Source organism: Bos indicus x Bos taurus, chromosome 15 (genome assembly GCF_003369695.1).
Source record: "Bos indicus x Bos taurus breed Angus x Brahman F1 hybrid chromosome 15, Bos_hybrid_MaternalHap_v2.0, whole genome shotgun sequence".
In the NCBI taxonomy this organism is placed as follows: Eukaryota; Metazoa; Chordata; class Mammalia; order Artiodactyla; family Bovidae; genus Bos; species Bos indicus x Bos taurus.
In genome coordinates, this window is record NC_040090.1 from 42177543 (window position 1) to 42197986 (window position 20444).

The following is a 20444-nucleotide window of genomic DNA, read 5'->3' on the forward strand; positions in this document are numbered from 1 at the left end:
ACTGATTTCAACCTTGCATACTGGAATGGTTTACATCCCTACATTGTCATTTGCAAGGGGTGTCCATTGTTGTAGGGGAAGGAGTGTGGGCTCTGTGGTCATTCTGACCTGGAATTGAACCCTACCTTCACCACTTAACTAGGCCTGTGATCTCAGAAAAGTGACTAAACTCCTTTGAAAATCCAACTTTCTAATAATAAGAAATGACAGTAATAATCCTTCTCAGGGAAGATGTGGCAATTAAATAGAACAACATGAGAAAATGACTGTCACTTAGTAGGTGCTCAGTAAATGATAGTTTCCTCCCTTCCTCCCTCCCTCCCTTCTTTCTTTTCTTATTTCCTTTCTTCCATAAAGATGGAAGTTACACATTTTCATCAGTATTTTTGCAATTGACATTTGGACTAGCAGTTATATGTGGCTGGGTAGAGTTTTAGTCTCTCCTCCTCCCTCCTCCTGAGTAGGGCATACTGCTACTGCTAAGTCGCTTCAGTCGTGTCCAACTCTTTGCGACCCCATGGACTGTAGCCCACCAGGCTCCTCTGTCCCTGGGATTCTCCAGGCAAGAATACTGGAGTGGGTTGCCATTTCCTTCTCCAATGCATGAAAGTGAAAAGTGAAAGTGAGTAGGGCATAGTCTTGTCTAAATTAATACAAGATCCTGTATGGTAGATGGGCCCTGGTGGCTCAGTGGTAAAGAATCCACCTGCCAAGCAGGAGATGAGGGTCCCTGGGTCGAGAATATTTGATCCCTGGGTTGAGCAGATTCCCTGGAGAAGGAAATGGCAACCCACTCTAGTATTGCTGCCTGGGAAATCCCATGGATAGAGGAGCCTGGTGGCTATAGTCCATGAGATTGCAAAGAGTTGGACACGACTTAGAAACTAAAACAACAAGTGTGGTAGGTACTCATGGATGGAAGACCTAATGTAGAAGAGCTGATTATTTTCCAGCTAAACCCCACAGATGGAAGGCCCCCACTGAGGCTTTTCTCCCCTTTTCTTATTCACCTCTTGTGAACTGGTTGAGGCTGATTAAGCTTTGTTGTTGTTGTTTATTCACTAAGTCGTGTCTGACTCTTCATGACCCCATGGACTACAGCCCGCCAGGTTCCTCTGTCCAAGGGATTTCCCAGGCAGGAATACTGGAGTGGGTTGCCATGCCCTTCTCCATGATTAAGCTTAAGGACTGACAAATCAGGGTTTTAAATTAGTAGACCTCAGGGCCAGCCAGGCATGTTGTCAAAGAATGAAATGGACTGGGTGTGAAAAACAAAAAGGCAACAGTACTATAAGATTCATAGGAAATGGCACCTTTACTTTGGTGTGAGGTTGCAGTCAGGAATGGTGAGGACTGCGGTGAGGTGCAGAGAGCATTGTCCACTTAAGGGGGCAGCCGCAGCTCAGGATCAGCAACAATGAGGCAGTAAGCATTCTCTAGTTCCACATCTTGCCAGTTTTCAAGGGAACAGAAGTATAAGCATGAAATCTCTTGATGTTTAATTCTTGGCAATTAAACCTAATTTTAAGAGAATACTCTGTGGGGCAACCATAAAAGACTATGCCAACAGGTTATGGTCTCTGAGCTGAAAGGATCATGGAATTGTGGGGTTACTGATGAGGGGAAGAAGATATTAGCAGTCTAAGAGAGAAAGACTGTAGAGAGAGAGAGAGAAAGTTAGAGACACAGGACAAAGGAGAGGCCCTGAATCCCCAATTTCATGTAAACTCTGAAACATATTGGAATGTAGGACCTGAATACTACCTGAATACTAAGTAAAAGACTAATTTATGTGTGTATAATTGACCTACTGAAAATAAGCTCATCTGAAACAAGTAAAGTCCCACATGGTGACGTAGGTTCTATTGGCTTTGCTTATTTCAACAACCAAAGTTGTTTACTTTTGCAAACAACAGGTTACTTCATTGCATGGAAGTTATAAGGCGTCAGTGTAAATAAGAGGGCAAAGAAACTTTATAAATGTTTTTATTTTTTCAGTACAATTATTTCTGCACCTCCCAGGCTTATTTTGCTGGAAGAAGGAGAGCTAGCGATACATTTGGTAGTGACATCTAAAAAGCATATAGAGGTAATGATGTATTTTTCAGGTACGTTAATAATAAATTAAGGCTTAATGGTTGCCATATTAATGAGAAAATAATGAGTAGGTTAGTATCCGAAAGAAATAATTGGGTTTTGGAAGTAGACAAGCTGGGATATTAACAGTGAAAAAATTATCTTCATATATTCTACTATATGAAAATTTTGATGAATAATATTCAATTATGGAATGTAAGGACTTGCACAGCACCTGACATTCAGCAAATGTTTATTATTTACTGCTTTTTAACACAGTGATTTTATTCACTAATAATTTCTGTAATTTGGATTAAAATAGAAATTTGTAAGAGTTTTTTTTTTGGGGGGGGCAGGTTCTTGTAACAGTATATTCTTCTAGAGAAACTAGCAGCAGCTCAAGAGAGAAAAGTAAGTGTGTGTAGCTTCTGATAAGTGATTTCAATTCAAATTATTCAGAGATGAACATTTGCTCTGACTGTATTTATAGTCCCTACTGACAAATGCTCCCAACATCCCCAGCCTCGTTCTTTTTCTCTATTTATTTTGGCTTTACAGAGATTAGGTCTCACATTACGGGAATCTATGTCTTTTAGTTGCTAAATTTTTCTTCCTTCTTTCACTCTTGCCTGGCTCAGAAGAACATGCCAGGTGGTAAAAGTGTTTCCTTTCCAGAGCTGAAGAAAGGATCTGGGCTGTAGAGTCAATCAATAGACAAAGCCTTGATCTCAATGGTTTCTTGACTCTCAACTCACCTATTCCCAGGCAGCATAAAGGCCACTTGACAAACATGTTCTGCTTAGCGGTTTAGGTCCTGGTGTTTTGCACAAGCTCCTTTCTCCCACTGGGATATTATTAGGACATCACCAGGCTAGAAAGGTTGTAGGAAGCTTTGGAGGTAGGAGGGTAGGATCCAGAAAGGACTGCAGTAAGAAAAAGGGAATTTCCTTTGGTGTACTCCGGAGTTGAAAGGTAGCCCTGAGTTGAGTCTAGTCAGGAACCAAGGGTAAACTTGCTTGCTTGGTTCTCTGGTCCTTTTAGGCTCCCCGTCTGGGACCAGGATGTGTATCAGGAAGGAAATAAGCCTGAGGTGTGTCCTCTCGTTTCTCGCTCATCTACACTTCAGCTTCCAGGCATCGCACTGTGGTTTTGGGTGGACTCTTGGGCTCCTCTGGCGTTTTATTCATTTTCTTTGATTCCTCATTAGGGTTGCTATCATCGGCCTTCTCCTCTTTTACTACTTTAGTTTCTATCATTTCCTTCTGCTGGTTCTTATTTGTAAAAGGGAATGCCTTCACATACCTGTGGGCATAAACACAAAATTAAAATGAGACTTCTATATAACACATAGAACAACAGATGATACTTTGTAAAGACCTACACTGGCGGAGTACACTGGGTTCCTCTATTTCAGAGAGATGCCAACACATGCATGCATGCTCAAATACCCCCACCCATCCTGACCTGAATGGATTCATTTAGATGGGATGGTAGGTTCACAGGCCAAACTTTAGCCTGGTCTCAAAACCCTCTCATCAAAAGCAAAGAATTGAAAATCAAATAAAGCATATCCATTTCCTCCTAGATGCCAGTCTTTTCATTTCTTGATATTCAAAGGGACAGCCATTGAGCTAAATCTTCAAGCCGGATAACACGCATGTGCTGAAACAGTAGGGAAGTTTGGGTGGTAGGGAGGACAAATGAGGTGGGGAGGAACATGTACAGTGTATGAGCACTGCCATCTCCATTTGGGAAAGGGAAATGCTAATGGCAACCTGGATAAACATGAGATACAGATGCGACAAAAATGATGAGACCGACCATCTGCCAACAACCCCACCTTTTGACGTAGCAAACTGCGAGGCCAGCTGCCGCAGCAAAGAAGAGGAGCACAAGCACCAGCAGGGCAGTGGGAACACCTGGGGAGACAGAGACAGACATTGCTGTGGGCTGGTCTTCTCACGACGCATCCTTACACATGATGGAGACCACAGAGCAGGGGAAGAGCCTCCTCTGTGACCACACAGGGGCCACACAGGGTGTTAGGCCCACATATACTTCTTTCTTTCTTGCCTATAGAATCCTTAGTCTTGTCTCTCACATTCTCTGCTCGTTAGTTGCAATATGACAGAGTCCGTTTCCTGTCTGTGGCCTTGAAGATGATTAGTTTGGAGCAAATTAAGTGCAAGATCCTTCCTTTTAAATAGGAAAACCAACTTACTGGTCATAGGCATTTAAGGTGTCTGGATATATTTTTAAAACTTCTGCATGTGAATAGATAGTAATTTATTCTGAAAAGTCTTTATATTTTAAAAGTGAAGCTATCTTATTTTATTTTTTTAAATGTAGATTTTTATTACATATCATTCTTGTACATGTATAAGAATAAAAATAATTGGTTAAGATCCCCCTAAAACTTCTTCATATTTGGAGTCCATTTGTTTTTCTCAAAATCATTGATATCTGGATATCTCATACAATACAATTCTATGAAAACTTAGGGGATATATATACTGCTTAGAAAAGTGTTTTGCTGTTGTCACTAGAATTTTATTCCAAGCTACTGAAAAGTGAATCTATTTTAGACTCATGGTGGTGGTGGTTTCACTAAGTTGTGTTCGACTCTTTGCGACCCCATGGACTTTAGCTCCTCAGGCTCCTCTGTCCATGGAATTTTCCAGGCAAGAATACTGAAGTGGGTTACCATTTCCTTCACCATGGGATCTTCCTGACCCAGGAATCAAATTTGCATCTCCTGCAATGCAGACAGATTCTCTATTGCTGAGTCACCAGGGATTCCCTTTAGACTCATGATGTTTAGTTTAATCATTAAGGTTCTCTAGAGACCTCAAGTTCTGTGACTATATGAAATTTGAATTTGCATCAAGCTTTTATTTGCATTAGTATTTGTCAGGTCCTGAGTGCCCAATCTGGATACAGGCTAGTTTCTATGTATTGTCTGTTAAATGCACACACACACACGCACAATACAGACAGAAAGTTTTTACCTCCAAACCCAACAGCTTCATTCTTGAAGGCTGGTCTATTTTGAATATCTGATTCTCTTTCTGTAGCTACGGCGCTAGTGTCCATAAAAGCTTCTGTTATGCAAATTAATTTTCTTTTCCGTGGAGTAGACGTGGAAGCCAGAGGGGGAGCCACAGTCGTTGTAACATAGTCAGGACCATCAGTAGACAATTCTGAGTGTGTACTGTCACTGACCATCAGTTTTGTTGTGTATGTTGCAGTTTCAGTGTTGAATAAGGGATCATCGGTGGTGATAATTTCTGGAAGGCAGGAGTTAATCCAAATATCTGTCCAGGGAAGGAAAAGTAAAATAAGAAGTATGTATTGAAATAGCCTCCTAAGTGATCTGTCTGCCTCTAATCTTACTTTCCTCCATTCTCTTCATACTGTAACTGGAATGGTCTTACAAAAATGTGAATCTAATCATATCACTTTCTTCTTTAGAATCCTTCCCTCACTATACTGCACAGCCTATGAAGTCCTTCATGACCTGGATCCTGCTGACATGGCCTGCCTCACTTGATCGGTCTTTCTCTCATTCCCCTTGCCATAATGGAGTTCCTTCAGTTCTTTGATGTGCTTTCTCTCACATTCAAGTCTTTGACCAGGATACTTTCTTCACCTGTAAGAAGCCCCTTTTTATTAAGCTTTCCTTGTCCTTCAGGTCTCGAACTGACTACCTCTTTCTTAGACAGACGTGAAGGCCAGTCTGAATCCCTCGACTTGCAGTCTTGTACCTCCTGGTATTTCCTTTGTCATGATTCTCATTATACTGCTCCCCATTGGACCATGAGCTCCCTGGAACAGGACTCCTGTCTGTCTTGGTCATCATGGTCTGTGCACTATGCCTGGCACATAGTATATGCTCAATATCTGATGATTAAAGGAAGGAAGGAAATGTGAAATGAAGAAAGGAGTAGATGGGGAGGCCAAACATACATACATGACACCACTTCAGGACAAAGATCTACTAAAACCAGATTGTTCCGTGTTTGTTGAAAAAAAAAAAATGTTTTTAAAGGAGGTGGGGGACAGAGGAGGGATGTTGGTTTTCTCTCCAATCTGTTGAATGTGGTAGAGAGGAAACTAGCATTTGATGAATATCTTACTCTTGAGTCAACCATGGTACTTCATTTACAATTTTATAAAACCCTCATTTGTACAAGAGAAACTGAAATTCAGAGAAATTGAACACCTTGCCCAAAGTCATGTAGCCAGTAAGTGTTAGAGCCATGCAATATATTCCAACATGCATTTGTATCTCTTTTAAATCCCTAGTTATTTGTGAGAGTGGGTAGCATCGGCTGGAATGTTAGCCATAAAGGAAAAGTTATTCTATTATTTTTTAAAATTAAGTAAAAATTACCAACCAAGTCTGTGGTGAATGTGAAAAAACGTTTTGACTCCCCCAGTGCTTTATACTATTCTTTTTACTCTGAAAAGACCTCTATTCAAATAGGCATCATCCTTGACCTCTGCCCTGGACTTTGGAAGGCAGCTTTGCTCACCACTATACCACTAATGCTGCCCTGGACTTTTAGCTACATTTTCTATTCTTGAGCACGTGCTAAGTTCTTCCTTCAAAAAATGAACATTTTTAAATATCAGGGGGAAAAGCATACTGAACACGATATATGTGCTTGGAACTGAGAATACAGAATCAAATAAGGGGGGATTCCTGTTTCCTGGAAAAGTATTTTGATGAGAGTAGGGGGAGATAACTGGGGATTCACAGATGAGATGGTATGAACAGCATGTGGAGGGTTAATGTGCTCACTCAACAAATATTTAATAAGCTCCAACTCTGTGCTAGGCAATAGGGACGTAGTGCAAATAAGACAAAGTGCTTACTCATAAGGGGCTTATATGTTACTGGAAAGAAGGATATAGATAATAAAAAAGCACAAAATAAGCCAGAAATTTCAGAAGAGGATAATTAAACAGAATCAAACCGGAAGAGGCAGAAATGGGAATAGATACTTTGGATAAGGTGATAAGAGTAAGTCTCCTTGGGGAGATGATACTTAAGTTGGAACCTGAATGATAAAAGTAGTGAGTCATTGAAGATCTCGGACAACAGCATTCTAAGTAAAGAGAACAGTTCAAAGGCCAGAAAGTGAATAATCTGGGCATGTTTGATGATAAGAAGGCCAGTACAGCCGGGATTGAGCTCCAGCTCCTCTAATATGGAAGAGGATATCCCAGTCAGTCAAAAGGGCGTGACCCAAGATTCCAGGAATTTGCACGTGTAGGCATGTCAGAAAATGAGAGGGCACGCAGTGTGGCTGGCGCACAGGTGTGCCTATGTTGGGAGCGTGAAAGCCCGCAAGGAGGAGATGAGACTGACAAGATAGGTGGGAGGGTATTAAAACTGCCGTGGTAAAGAATTTGGAATTTGTTCTGTAGGAGAACTCTTCAACTGGAGTCAGCAAACTTTCCAACTGATAGAAGTTCTCGTCTACACCCAGTTTTATGTGAAAAAAGTCTTCATAGTTCACATTAGGTTCTCAGATGGGAAGCCACCCAAAGCTCTGGAGCAGAGGAGGCTCTGTGTGGAGGATGAAATAGAGATGAGAGAGTAAACATGGTCATTGTTACTTAACTTTCAGGAGCCAACAAAGAGGTTACTGCAACTGTACAGAAATAGGAGAATCCAGAGTACCTGGAATTCTAGAACTTACATTTTAGAGATGCTGGCAAGAGAAACAGTTTTCAACTCTGACTGCAGCTTAGAATCATCTGGGGAACTCTGAAAACATATTCATGTGAAGGACCCACCCTGGGCCTGGAATGTTACTGTCATGTGGTAATCACCAGGAAAGGTGACGACGAAGTCACCCAAGGCCCAGGATTTAAATCCTAGCTCTGTCCCTCAGTGACTGTTGACACAGCAGAGCACACTTTAGGCATAAGTTACTTCTCCTGGAAAGCAGTAGTGGTACCCTCGTGTGATTTCACCGAGGAGTGGTGAGACAGTAAGTGTGTAGAGCCCAGCATAATCTATGACATGATCTGTAAGATCTATAAGAATTGGTTTCCTTTGACTCCCTGTTCATTAAGGCAAGAAGGCTGCCACGTTGAGGGAGCAGCAGCAAGCTGGCTCCTTACCAGTTGAGGGTACAGTGTGTCTCACCCGGAAGTGATAGGACCTGGGTCTTCTTCCCTCCAAGCAGTAAATATAGTTTCTCTAGAATATGCCAAATTCTTCAATAGATTATTAAACACAGTGTAGTTGGCGTACAAGAGGAAAGATTAGGAATCGGGGGTACAGAAAGTCTTCCTGAAGAAGGAAGTCTTTATGCAGACTTGAATAAAGAATACAAGTCAGTCAGGTGATGAGAGGATAAGCATCGTGGCAGAGGGAACAGCATGAAACACATGATACCTGCCAAGCATTAAGAGCACGCTGGTCTGATTCCCAAAGCTCACAAAGGCAGCAGTGAGAGGACAGCCTTTGGAGTCAGGTTTCAGGTTACTCTGATCCTCAGAGCCTGTCAGATAGCAATAAAAAAGAAAGCTACGAAAACAAAGAAGCATGAGATAAATCCAGGTCAGTGTAAGATGGGCTAGGGTAACTCTGATCCTCACATAGATGGCAAACAGAAGCAAGTGAACCTAATTTATTTTAAAAGGGTAGCAAATTTTCTCAAGTCACTTTTATATATAATTCTCTGACAGTACATTCTCAGAGAGATACCTTCTGAGGACTAAAAGAACTGCAAATGAACTGCAAATTCCATTCAGTAGGTTTATTATCTTAATAATGTTGTCTTTATAATTTTGAAAATATTATAGGATAAGAAAATTATTCATATTATTTATTGAAAACAATAATTTTCCATGTAAGAGAAAAAAGATGCCAGTGTATATACATACACACATATATATTCCTAGTTGCCCACTGAAAAGGGCTGAGAAGTAATGAAAATGAGAGTATTAATTAGAACAACTTGCATGCAGATTTTGGTTTCTAATTAACCTTCCCCATTAAAAAGGTCTCTTGGAGAAATAGCTATAAATGGCTGATTCCATGTCTAGGATAAAGGAAGTACAAAGTGACATGTTATTATGACAGAAAGCAATGACTTGCTCAAATACTAATGGGATGAAGGACACAAAAGTCAACTAGCAGGGGTTTCCACTTGCCAAATGTGGGATAATTTGAGCATCAAAAAGAATAAAGTAATAATAATTCTAAAATTGATGACAACATATTGAACACACAGACTAAGTAATGCTATGCATCTATGTGATTATAATATTAGTACTATATGAATTATAGTATTAGGGGGAGAGAGAAGATGTGCGTGTGTATGTGTGTGTGTGAAAGACAGAGATTCTTCTTTATCAAAGAATGCCAGCTAATAGATGTAGAAGGAAGAATGTATTTAGAAAATTAACATTTTGTAGCCCTGCATATAACTGATTCCAGCAAGGATCATCAATGTCTGCTTGAACTATTAGGTAAAATATCATTGGGGGTATGCATGGTGCCAAAATATCACACTAGAGGTTCCTTCCTCATTGCCAAAGGGAAAACAAATCTGAGTTCATTAGGGAGGTCCAGCAGTCACCATCTTATTCAGATGATGAAAGTTAGCATGTTAATAGTGGGATATACCGACATTCAGTGCCTTTTGTTGGGATATGATCTAAAGTACACAATATCTAACCTATCAAGTATTTTTGCCCAAACTAGTAGCTGTGTGTCTAATCAAGCCTCTATACTTAACTCTAAGTATATAGAAAGCATAGAGAATGGAAGTATAAGTTAAATGAAACCACGAGGGAACACGCAAACCTGAGTCATCTCCCTGGACTTCTTTTCGTTTAGTCCAGAGGACTGGGTGTTTGTTTATCACACTGACAGCTGGCAGGAAGGGCGGGCATTTGAAAGGCCAGGCCATCTGACAGATGTGCATTGGCTGTCATATAAGCAGGCAAAGAAACCACCAATTCCCCAGCCAAAAGCGATAGGTGGATGAGATGGGGAGAAGAGGATCGTGAAAAGAGTTTGTAAAAAGCTTATGTTCTAGTCTTTACATAGCTGGAAGCTCACTGTAAGAATTTGAACAAGACAGACCTCCATTCTGAGCTATAGTCATTTCATCTGCGAAGTAAGGGAAGTGAAAAGTCTCGAGACTTTTTGAGGCCGAGGCCCCATAGTTCATAGAATTGCTTGGATCTAATTGCTGCCTTTGGGCAACAGAACAGTGCTGGTGCAATGTTACCTCCTGGATCTTAGAGAATGACCACTGAGCTCCTGACCTTTAGAAGGTCAGATTTATGAGTATGTGTGAAAAGTAATAAACGAGACAGAGGTTCTTATGATAAGTGGAGAACAAGTGTTTAGTCAAAAGCTTTCTGAGAAGTTACTTGGGTAAGGCACTTGGGCTAAGGCAGCCAAGGTTTTCCAACAAGGTTAAAGGGATGACCATGAGCAAATCAGTTCTATTTTCTAGCTTCAATTCCTTCCTTCATAAAATGAAAATTGGGTCTTGTTCTTAAAAACATCTAATGTAGCATTTGAAATTCCACTCCTGTAAAGGAATGTGGGATAAGTGAAGGAGATCTGCGTGTGAGTCTTCATAGTAAGGAAATCTTAGACAAATGTACTTACGTCCTCTAATCTAAGCTTTTATTTGCAAAATAGGGATGATAAAGCATACCTCCTATGGACATTGTCAAGGTTTAGTGAGATAAATTAGTATATTGCTTTGTCCATGGGTGTTTCCTTCCCTTCTTCCTGTTTATCTTATGGGATGAGAGGAGAGGATGGAGCCTCTAGGGGTACCCTCTCCCTATATTGCCAATCTGTCATATTTCCCCTAAATTTTTCCTCTGAGGGGGACACTGCCACCTCTAGCCTTGTCAAAGAGGCAGTCTTGGGAGGATTCAATGGCCATCACCGAGATTGCTTCTGCTGCTGCTCAGGCTTACTCTTCTCAGACTGGTCATGGTGGTGGTGGTTTAGTCGCTAAGTCATGTCCAACTCTTGTGACCCCATGGACTGTAGCCTGCCAGGCTCCTCTGTCCATGGGATTTCCCAGGAAAAAATACTGGAGTGAGTTGCCATTTCCTTTGCCAGGGGCTCTTCCCAACCTTGGGATCAAATCCACGTATCCTGCTTTGCAGGCAGATTCTTTACCTCTGAGCCACCAGAGAAGTCCTGGTTATAGAGCTATTGAAATCCAGACACAACACACCGCGTGGAGAGACCGCATGTCTAACTCACCAGATGAGTTGTGGCAGTAGGACCTGTGCCTACTGCTGAGTGAACTTCTCCAAATCACGACGCCTACCCCACTCTTCCCACACTTGGGGTTGGAGATAATTCGAGGGATGACCACGAACTGATTTTTAACCCATCCATAGCTGTAACAGAATACACATGAATTGAATGGATACACAGATCTCTTGCTGCTGAGCAAGAACACAGAGCCAACAAAGCTCCCACCATGTTTGTGAGTCTGTTTCTCACCTGCAAGTCTCAAAGCCAAATTTCCGTGCTTCTTCAACCTGGTCTTGGCTGGCCAAAGTGAGTCCCACGAGCCTACAGGCCTCCTGGGCTTCTGTGAAATTCAGAAGCGGCTGTGTCTTTTTGGTCACTAGGGTGACCCCCATGATTCTGCATGGTCCCAAGATGGAAATTTCTGCAAAGGAATCACAAAGCCCCTCAGCGTGCTGCTGTCCTTGTCTCAGCCCTCGGGCTCTCCCTTGATTAGAGCCTCACTGTCAACACAGCAGCTGGGATTGGAGCTCAGAAATAAGAAGACCCAGATAAGGCAGGTAGGTGCTAGCCTTGATCCGTGCTGTACCTCTCACCGGGTACAAGTCCATCCCCCCTCACTGAGTTCAGGTGCCTTGTTCATTACATGGAGACTTTGGCTCCTAGTTCCTGGGCAAGAGCAAGTCTAGGGGATGCAGCTGCTGCAAACCTTTTTGGAGTCTATAAAATGAGGGGTCTGAGACTGAGAAAGATGAAATCCAGGGCTCTGCGTAAACACGATAGCAATACTCCCAACTAATGTGGGTTGGAGACAGCACTATTTCTGAGATGGGCTGAAAAATGTTGTACTTGTTATAATGGAATGTGAACTTTCTCAGTCCCAGGTCGTCTCTGACCATTGGGGGGCAGGCTTACGCAGAAATTCCTGGAGGAGTCAGATAGAAAAGCTTGCATGGCAGAGAAACTAAATAAAGGAAGTGGAGTTTTAGAGTCAGACCTGGATTTGAATTCTAGATTGCTTGTCAGCTCTGTGAATTTAGGCTGGTTACTTCACCTGTTTGAGCCTCAGTTTCCATATTTAGAAAACTGAAAGAACAACAGTATCTACTGTACAAGGTGGTGGTGGTTTAGTCACTAACTTGTGTCCGACTCTTGTGACCCCATTGACTGTAGCCCACTAGGCTCCTCTGTCCATGGGATTCTCCAGGCAAGAATGCTGGAATGGGTTACCATTTCCTTCTCCAGGGGATCTTCCCAACCCTGCAATCAAACCTGGGTCTCCTGGATTACAGGCAGATCCTTTACCAACTGAGCTACCAGAGAAGCCCACAGCATAGGGTAATGAAAAGTTAAATGAGTTAATTCAAGTAAAAGTGCTTAGCACAGTGCCTGTCACATAGTAGGTGCTCAATAAATAATAACATAGTTTCATTATATCATCTTCAAAGCACTTTAGTTTTAGTTTGCTAACGATTGATCTCCCTGGGGAGGCTGAGGCAGTTGAACAGTTAATATGTGAATAATATCTTACTCAAAATCTAATGAATCCGAGAGTTCTGTTGATCCCTTCTCTCTGGATTCTGGGATTTATAGACCTGTATGAAGTTGCAAAGTTGCATTGCATTCAGGTACTTTATTCCTACTGGGCTTCACCCTCGAAAGTTCACGAAAGGGCATTTCCTGAGTAATTGCTTAAACACAGATCTGTGCATTGGATACCTGGTCAAATGTTTGACCACTGTCTTAGTTGGTGTTTAAAGGAAGTTTCTTCTTGCAAACATGCAAAGAGCATTTCTAAGTACTCCAGGCGACCTTGTTGTGGAGCAGGGGACTGGAGGAAAGGAAATTAATAAGATGTATGGCATTTGTGGATAACCTTATTTGCTTCCAGACTCTGCTCTTAACAAAAGAGAGACTAGAGAGCCAACACCCTTATGAGTGTTTGTGACAGAACAGCTTCTTATGACTGTGTTCACTAATGCTAATACCTACACCAGCACTGATATTAATACTAATTAATTCCAGCTTCTATCATCTGTATATGACACTCTGTGCCAAACCCTGACTCTTCTGACAGAAAATTGAAGTTCAGGGAGATAAGCAACTTTCCCAACCCAAGGATATAGAGCATCTGGGTGGAAGTTTGGAGGCACAAATCCAACCATGACTGATATGAAAACCTCAGGACTTAACCAGTGCCGGGAGCCGGCAAGAGACATTCCATTCGTGATACGAGCCTCAGGAGTCCCCCTGGATATTCTCGAGCATCTACCCCCAAAAAACCAGAGTCTGCCTACTTTATTGCTTTGTGCTCTCACCTCTGACTTTACTGGGGGCTGTCCCCCACCACCATCTCACTCTCTCTGACAAAGAGTTAACTTACAGCTCCGATTAATAAAAGTTCCTGGGCAACTAGGAGTGTTTAAATCCAAACCCCTCAGATGGCTCTCTAACTCGCCTGACAAGTTTACCCGGACTCCTGCATCTATGCATACGATTGTTTACAGTCTCCCAGCCTCAAGAGGCACAGGAAGCTTAAGATATTCAAATAGCTTAGAGCCTCTCAGAGAGTTAGAAACTGTCAGAATAAAACTAGTAAAAGATTTCATTGATGAGCCAGTGCTTGTTGCCAAGTTTCCACATCCCCTGAATTGTATCCTTGAATGTGTATTAATTAATATAGTTGGTATGTTGAAAAAAAGGTAGTGGTCTTGATGTTAGTAACTTTAGACCCTTAAGGTAATAAATTCTTTCCTTTGTTGTAAACCCATTACACATCCGTCCTATAGGAATGCAATTTTATCTTCGGAAGATGGCACCAAACCTTAAAATAATTACTCTTAAGAAAATAAGTCTTACGGTTGATAAGTCTTTGTCAAGAGTCATAAAATGTTAATAGGCCTTCTGGCCAGAAGATGATGTAAATCACCTAAACCATTTGTATACGATAAAAATTTGCAGGAAAGAAACCCTGGTTTTTGATAAAGATCAAAAACTGCTGACTTTGCATCCCCTATTATCCTCTATGTGTAACTTAGGGTATAAAAGCCCCTATTGAAAATAAAGCTACGGGCCTTGCTCGCCAAAGCTTGGTCTCCCCATGTCATTCTTCCCCTTAATTTCCAGCTGAGTCTCCATCTGGAGTGCGGATATCCTCTGTGACCATTTATTTGCCTGGGCTTCTAAGACCCACTCGAGAAGGTGTCTAAGGTGGGGCACCTTCCGCTATTCGAGAGGGCGCCTGTGGCCTCCGTGGTCAGAGCTAACCTGGTGTCACGGGTTATATTGATTTTCCGTGTAAACCAAGCTACTCAGCTTCTTTTCTCCACTGAATTTTCCTACTGAGATATCCTCATTCTATTACTTTTTATATCTTTGATAAATAAATAAATAAATAGGTCGCTGAAGCCGTTTCTCCTTCAAATACCCTGGATCAGCCGGGGCTGGACCCCGGCAAACCAGGACACTGTTCTGCTTCTCACTGTGCAATGAGGGGAAGATACACACACACAGAGCTAGAACTGAACTCTTGCAACACACCATTTGTCCTGGAATTTGGCTCATTTAACTCATAAGCTTGCTTATAGCAGCGTCTTTGGGAATACTTATAGAGAAGGTATGTTAATTACACTGTAAAGTGGTCTTGATGCTTTCTCATCATACATCATTTTTACTCTAAATATTGTTGTTATAAGTAACGACAGACCTATTCTGGGCAATAAACCTAGCTTTGACCATTTCTTCTCTTGTTAATTGGCTGTGTAACCTTGGGGAAGCTAGTGTTCTCAGCTGTAAAAGGGGGATGGTTATATCTTTACAGAATATTTGTCAGAATTGTTAAATATATAACTTGTACCTAGTGGAGGCTGGGTGCATAAGTGGGCAGTTGACAAATACTTGTAGATTTTATGCTTTCCTATGTAAGGACAAAAACAGGGAGCTGGAACCTAAAGGATCCTCCAGTAACCCCTTCCTTAAGCTTTCTTAGAAAATTACAAGTGTAGTAGAAAGAGTATATACCTAGGAATCAGACAGAGCTGAATTCAGACCCAAGCTTTATTATTTACTGCTTTTATGACATTAGGCAAGTTGCTTGGCCTCACTGACCCAGTTCCTTCATCTATAAAATGTATTCTTAAGAAATATATATGAAAAAAAAGAAATATATATGCATACATTTCTTTTATATATTTTTTACATACTGTATATACAATATATAAAAATAGGCCCTCAAAAATACTAGTGCCCATTCCCATCCATTTACCTTCATCAAGCCCCTCCTCCCTAATCATGGCTCTGGACAACTTTCAGTTGTTTACAAATCTTAATTTCCTTAGGAAAATTTTGTCATTATTGAGGGTGGTCTGAAGAGTGTGATGAACCAGGGTCAAAGAACAATTTCCATAATAGTTTGAATATTAATGGCAGTAGTTTGGGGAAAAGTGAAGAGTCTCCCCAGGGGGATGTCAAATAAGTTTGTTACTTTCAAACTTATTTGAAAGTAACATATTCTGGCATTTGAAAAAAAAACCAGTCCTGTAACTCTAACCTTTATAAAATGGAATGCAACAATATCTAAATTAAGTCTGGATGTCTGTTCCCAACATATTTTATACTTCAGAGCATCTCCCAATAGAGGAACACGTAATTTTCCTTTTAAAGTGCTCATATTTTCATTTGCCCAGAGCTGTAATGAGTGATTTGTGGTCACATTTTTATTTATTTTTTGCCTACAGTGCAGAGTGAAGTTACCAGTTAGGCATCTCAAAAGCCCAGAAATCATTTAAGACATTCTTTTGGTAGGAAGCTGATAGCTAATTTTCAAACCTGTATTTTTTTCAGGTTTTTTTTTCAGTTAATTTGCTGTTTACTGCATATTAAAAATGTATGTATCCCATGATAGTGTAGTAAAACTAAAATTAAAACAATCACATTGACACTTCCAAAGACATAAAACAGGCCAATATTCTGTGAAAGTTAACCATTTCCCAGGCTTCATGATTGCTTAAAATTTTTCACAATCATTCTTTGCTCCTTCAATTAAGCACTTTTAAAATCAAGTGATCTCTCTTCATTGTGTCAAAATATTTTTATTAAAAATATCCCATAGCCAAAAATAAAAGTCAAGATAACATAAAGGTAAGTGAGAATCATTTTGGTGAAGCTGACAATATGGTGAAAACATTTCTGCCAGAACACTCCTGCCAACGAGATCTTCTGTTGACACTGAGGGCCACCCCCACCCCAGAAATTCAATCAAGAACTTAGTAGACTTAGGACAATATGCAGCATCTTGCTTTGCCTCAGGCTGGCCATCTAGTAAGAAACCTACCTTCTGAGCGGAGAGAGCCTTGGACCAGGAGCCTTGTGGTCCAGATGGAGGCAAGAAGCAACCCCAGGCTGAAGAACTTGGCCATTGTGCCAGCACCTTCAGAGCCAGAGAAGCAGGTCAGATGAGCACTGGTAGTATCAAAGGCAGACAATAATCACCAGTGGATGGAGACTTCTGGAAATATGTGGGGCCCCCACTGCTCTGCTTCATAACCGAGACATCCGGATTTCCCTGCTTTCAAGCTTCTGACTTGTCAAGGTCACTAGGGGGAAATGAGTGACGTCCTTGAAAGCCCAGGCTGTACTTTGTGGAAGGCTTTCTGGAAAATTTAGCTAATGCTGACTCAGAAAACACACGAATGAGGAAGGCAGATAGCACAGGGAGAACTGCTGGAGGTTTCCCCAATTCTCATATCCCCTGCCACCACCCATGTCCCCCACCAGCTCAGTTCCTACCTGGTTCATTGTTACTGTCTGTGTAGCTGCTGATTTATATAACTGAACATGGATTGTGCTTCTTTTCCTCCTACAATCAGTGGGTTTTTTTTTTTTTTTTAATCCCCCAACTGCATATCCTTGTGATCTGTAGGGAAATGAGGCTAAGACTCATGAAAACAAATGATTATTTAAATACTGAGGACAGAATCCTCATGCTCCCTTTCAAGATTTCTTTATCATTTGAAATGTCTACCCCACTATAGGTGATTCCTGCTTCAAAGAAATCAGACACATTGAAGATTCATACAAAACATGACTAGGGTGGCAATTTATAAAATCAGTAATACTTTACAATAGTAATCACCACAGAGGTCCTTTATATAACTTTCTCTTGAATAATTTCTCATATTCTGGTAGGTGAAAATTCAACTCAGACTTCCCCTTTTTGGTTTGATGAGTGTGAGATTTTTCTGCACTTGTACGAGCAGTCTGAATGCTCTCTTTTCCCAGCTAGAGTTTCAGTGGTTTGTCTTCCATGGTAATTATGGGATTCTGGCTTGAGAGTAATGCCTTGAGCAAAAGGTTACTAGTTTTCTCCAAAAGGAATGTCATTTTCAGGAACAGTGTATAGGGATGTCCCTGGTGGTTCCAGTGTTTAAGATACCACGCTTCCAAAGCAGGGGATGAGGGTTGGATCTTTGGTTGGGGAATTAAGACCCCATGTGACTCGAGTGTGGCAAAAAAAAAAAAAAAAAGAGGAGTAGTATATGGGTAACTAGTTCTTTCCTCTACAAATGGTATTGGTCATGAAGTTAGATATTGGTGTGGAAGATACCAATATGAAAGGAGAATCTGCTCTGCACAGGCATAGAGCACTTCTATGTAAATAGGGTTTGTTTGTGCTCACTCAGTCATGTTGGACTCTTTGCAGCCCCATGGACTGTAGCCTGCCAGGTTCTTCTGTCCATGGAATTTTCCAGGCAGGAATATTGGAATGGGTTGCCATGCCTCCTCCAGGGCATCTTCCTGACCCAGGGATCCAACCAGTATCTCTTGGATCTCCTGCATTGACTGGTGGATTCTTTACCACTAGCGCCACCTGAGAAGCCCAGAGACCAGGAGACTTACCTTAATACACCTTAAATAGCTGTAGTTTAGACCTCATTACTTGGGTGAGCACAAGACCTAGGCTACAGGGACCTCAGAAACATAAACGACTCTATCACCATGGAGCCAGGGAGACAGGAAAACAGGAACTGTGTCCTCTTCATCATTATGCTTAAAGCTAGCATCACACCTGAAAGAGAGTTAGCCTTCAAGCTTTTGATAAAGTATTACAAAGAGGAAGAAGGAAGGAAGACGGGAAAGGAAAAGAGAATTACGAAAGGATCTCCCTATTCAAGGTCAACTGCATTATGCAAAATAACAGGAGTGACGTCTCACATTCAAGAGTTCCAGGGAGTGAGGTGTAGGGGACATCTTGAGGGGAGACACTTTAGACGTTCTGTCAACCACAGTTCCCTACCTTCATTTAGATCCTGATTCTGCTTCCTAGGAGAAAAGCCCACGTCCCATGTCTACTGTTCTCTGTAGCTCTTCATTGGATAGAATCTTCCTTGGCCACATTTGTAGTGGGAATTACAAATTCCCCCAAGGCTTCTTGGGGGTAGCACAGCTTGTAGAGTCTGCTTTCTGCTGAAGTAAGCTCAGGATGCCAAAAGTTGTTTTCTAACTTAACAATCGAAGGAGTTTTTAGTCGTGGCTTGTATCTCTTTGTAAATGCTGCTGCTGCTGCTGCTGCTAAGTCGCTTCAGTCATGTCCGACTCTGTGTGACCCCAGAGATGGCAGCCCACCAGGCTCTGCCGTCCCTGGGATTCTCCAGGCAAGAACACTGGAGTGGGTTGCCATTTCCTTCTCCAATGCATGAAAGTGAAAAGTGAAAGTGAAGTCGCTCAGTCGTGTCGGACTCTTCGTGACCCCATGGACTGAAGCCTACCAGGCTCCTCCATCCATGGGATTTTCCAGGCAAGAGTACTGGAGTGGGGTACCATTGTAAATACTACTCTTTCCCAAACTTAGGATTCTGGTCTAGTTGCTTCCATTTGATTTCACGTGCTAGTAATCATACCCCAAATTATAAATATATAATATATTTATATATAATATATAAAATATATAAATATATAAAATATCAGCCCCATGCCCCTCTCTCTAATTTAGTGGTGGCTATTGAGTTCATTTGAAACCACAGATGGAAGGACCATATCCTGACTCTGAACTTTACCATAGGGCTGGTCTGATCTGAATTCAACTAACAATTTTACTTGTTCTTTTTCACTCAAAGCTCTTTTCAGTCTAATTGGGCTTTAAAGCAGTCTGGTTTTCTAACCCTTCAGTCTAGGAACTCTGTATCCTTTTCCCTTTCTGTTTCAATTTATCCACTTCTTTCCCAAGTACTTCTTTTTCTTGCAATCTCTCAAAAGTTAGACAAAAAGAGTTCACATACTTCAATACTCTGATTTTTTTCAGCCGCTTCTCTTAGAGCTATAGGTTGTCCATGGACTGTCTTTTAAGTTATCATGGGTAAGACTTTACCTATTATTTTTGTTTTATTCACAGCACAGGTCACCATATTTCCAGTCCGTGATATCAGTGTTCTGGTTTCCTGCCACTTGAACGCGAAGTCCGTGTCTCCTATTTTGAAAATTTGTTCTTGAAGTTCCCTATTACTGCTTCTGTATATGTTAGTCAGGGTAGGCTAACTGCTATAATAAACATTCCTGAATTTCTGTGGCTTAATACGCTAACATCTTATTTCTTGCTTATGTCAGTTGAATTCTGGGAACGCCCACAAGAAGACTCAGCTTCTACTGAGTGGGGCCAGCAACTTCTTGGACGTCACGTTCTGAACGGAATGCCCTGAATCTGGCAGGCAGAAAGGGGACTACAGGGAATGCAAGGTACTAGGCAGGAGAGTCTGTTTAGGAAACTGGATCTGGAAGGTTCACATTCGCCTGCCCCTTGCTGCAAGAAAAGACAAAAAAAAGATTGTCTAACTGTAGAAATCAGATTGGTGAAAATGTAGCAGTCTCTATCACAGAAAAATGTATCAAAAAAAAAAAAAACACAACAACACACACACACACAGACCAGGAAGATATGGGAAACTAGGGTCAGGAATGAGGATGAGAAGCAGAGGAATTGATGGAGCCCCTGGAAGGGATCTGGTAACCCAGGGCCTGGGGGCCTGGGAGGCACTGTCACCCAGGGTAGATTCTAGTTCAGGGTTGGGCAAGGTTCTGACTCAGCTCCACAAAATTAGGAGGCATTTGGCTGCTGCCA

General features: G+C 41.5%; 1 protein-coding gene across 1 annotated transcript; it reads right to left on the reverse strand.

Moving 5' to 3' along the window:
* Nucleotides 1-1970: 1970 nt before the first annotated feature.
* On the reverse strand, nucleotides 1971-16894 carry LYVE1 (lymphatic vessel endothelial hyaluronan receptor 1). Its single transcript, XM_027563268.1, has 6 exons — nucleotides 16665-16894; nucleotides 11585-11756; nucleotides 11339-11478; nucleotides 5085-5390; nucleotides 3917-3995; nucleotides 1971-3378 (listed from the first exon to the last, which is right to left on the reverse strand). Exons 1-6 carry the CDS (start codon nucleotides 16747-16749, stop codon nucleotides 3192-3194), a joined length of 969 nt encoding a protein of 322 aa, XP_027419069.1. The 5' UTR covers nucleotides 16750-16894; the 3' UTR covers nucleotides 1971-3191.
* Nucleotides 16895-20444: the final 3550 nt, after the last annotated feature.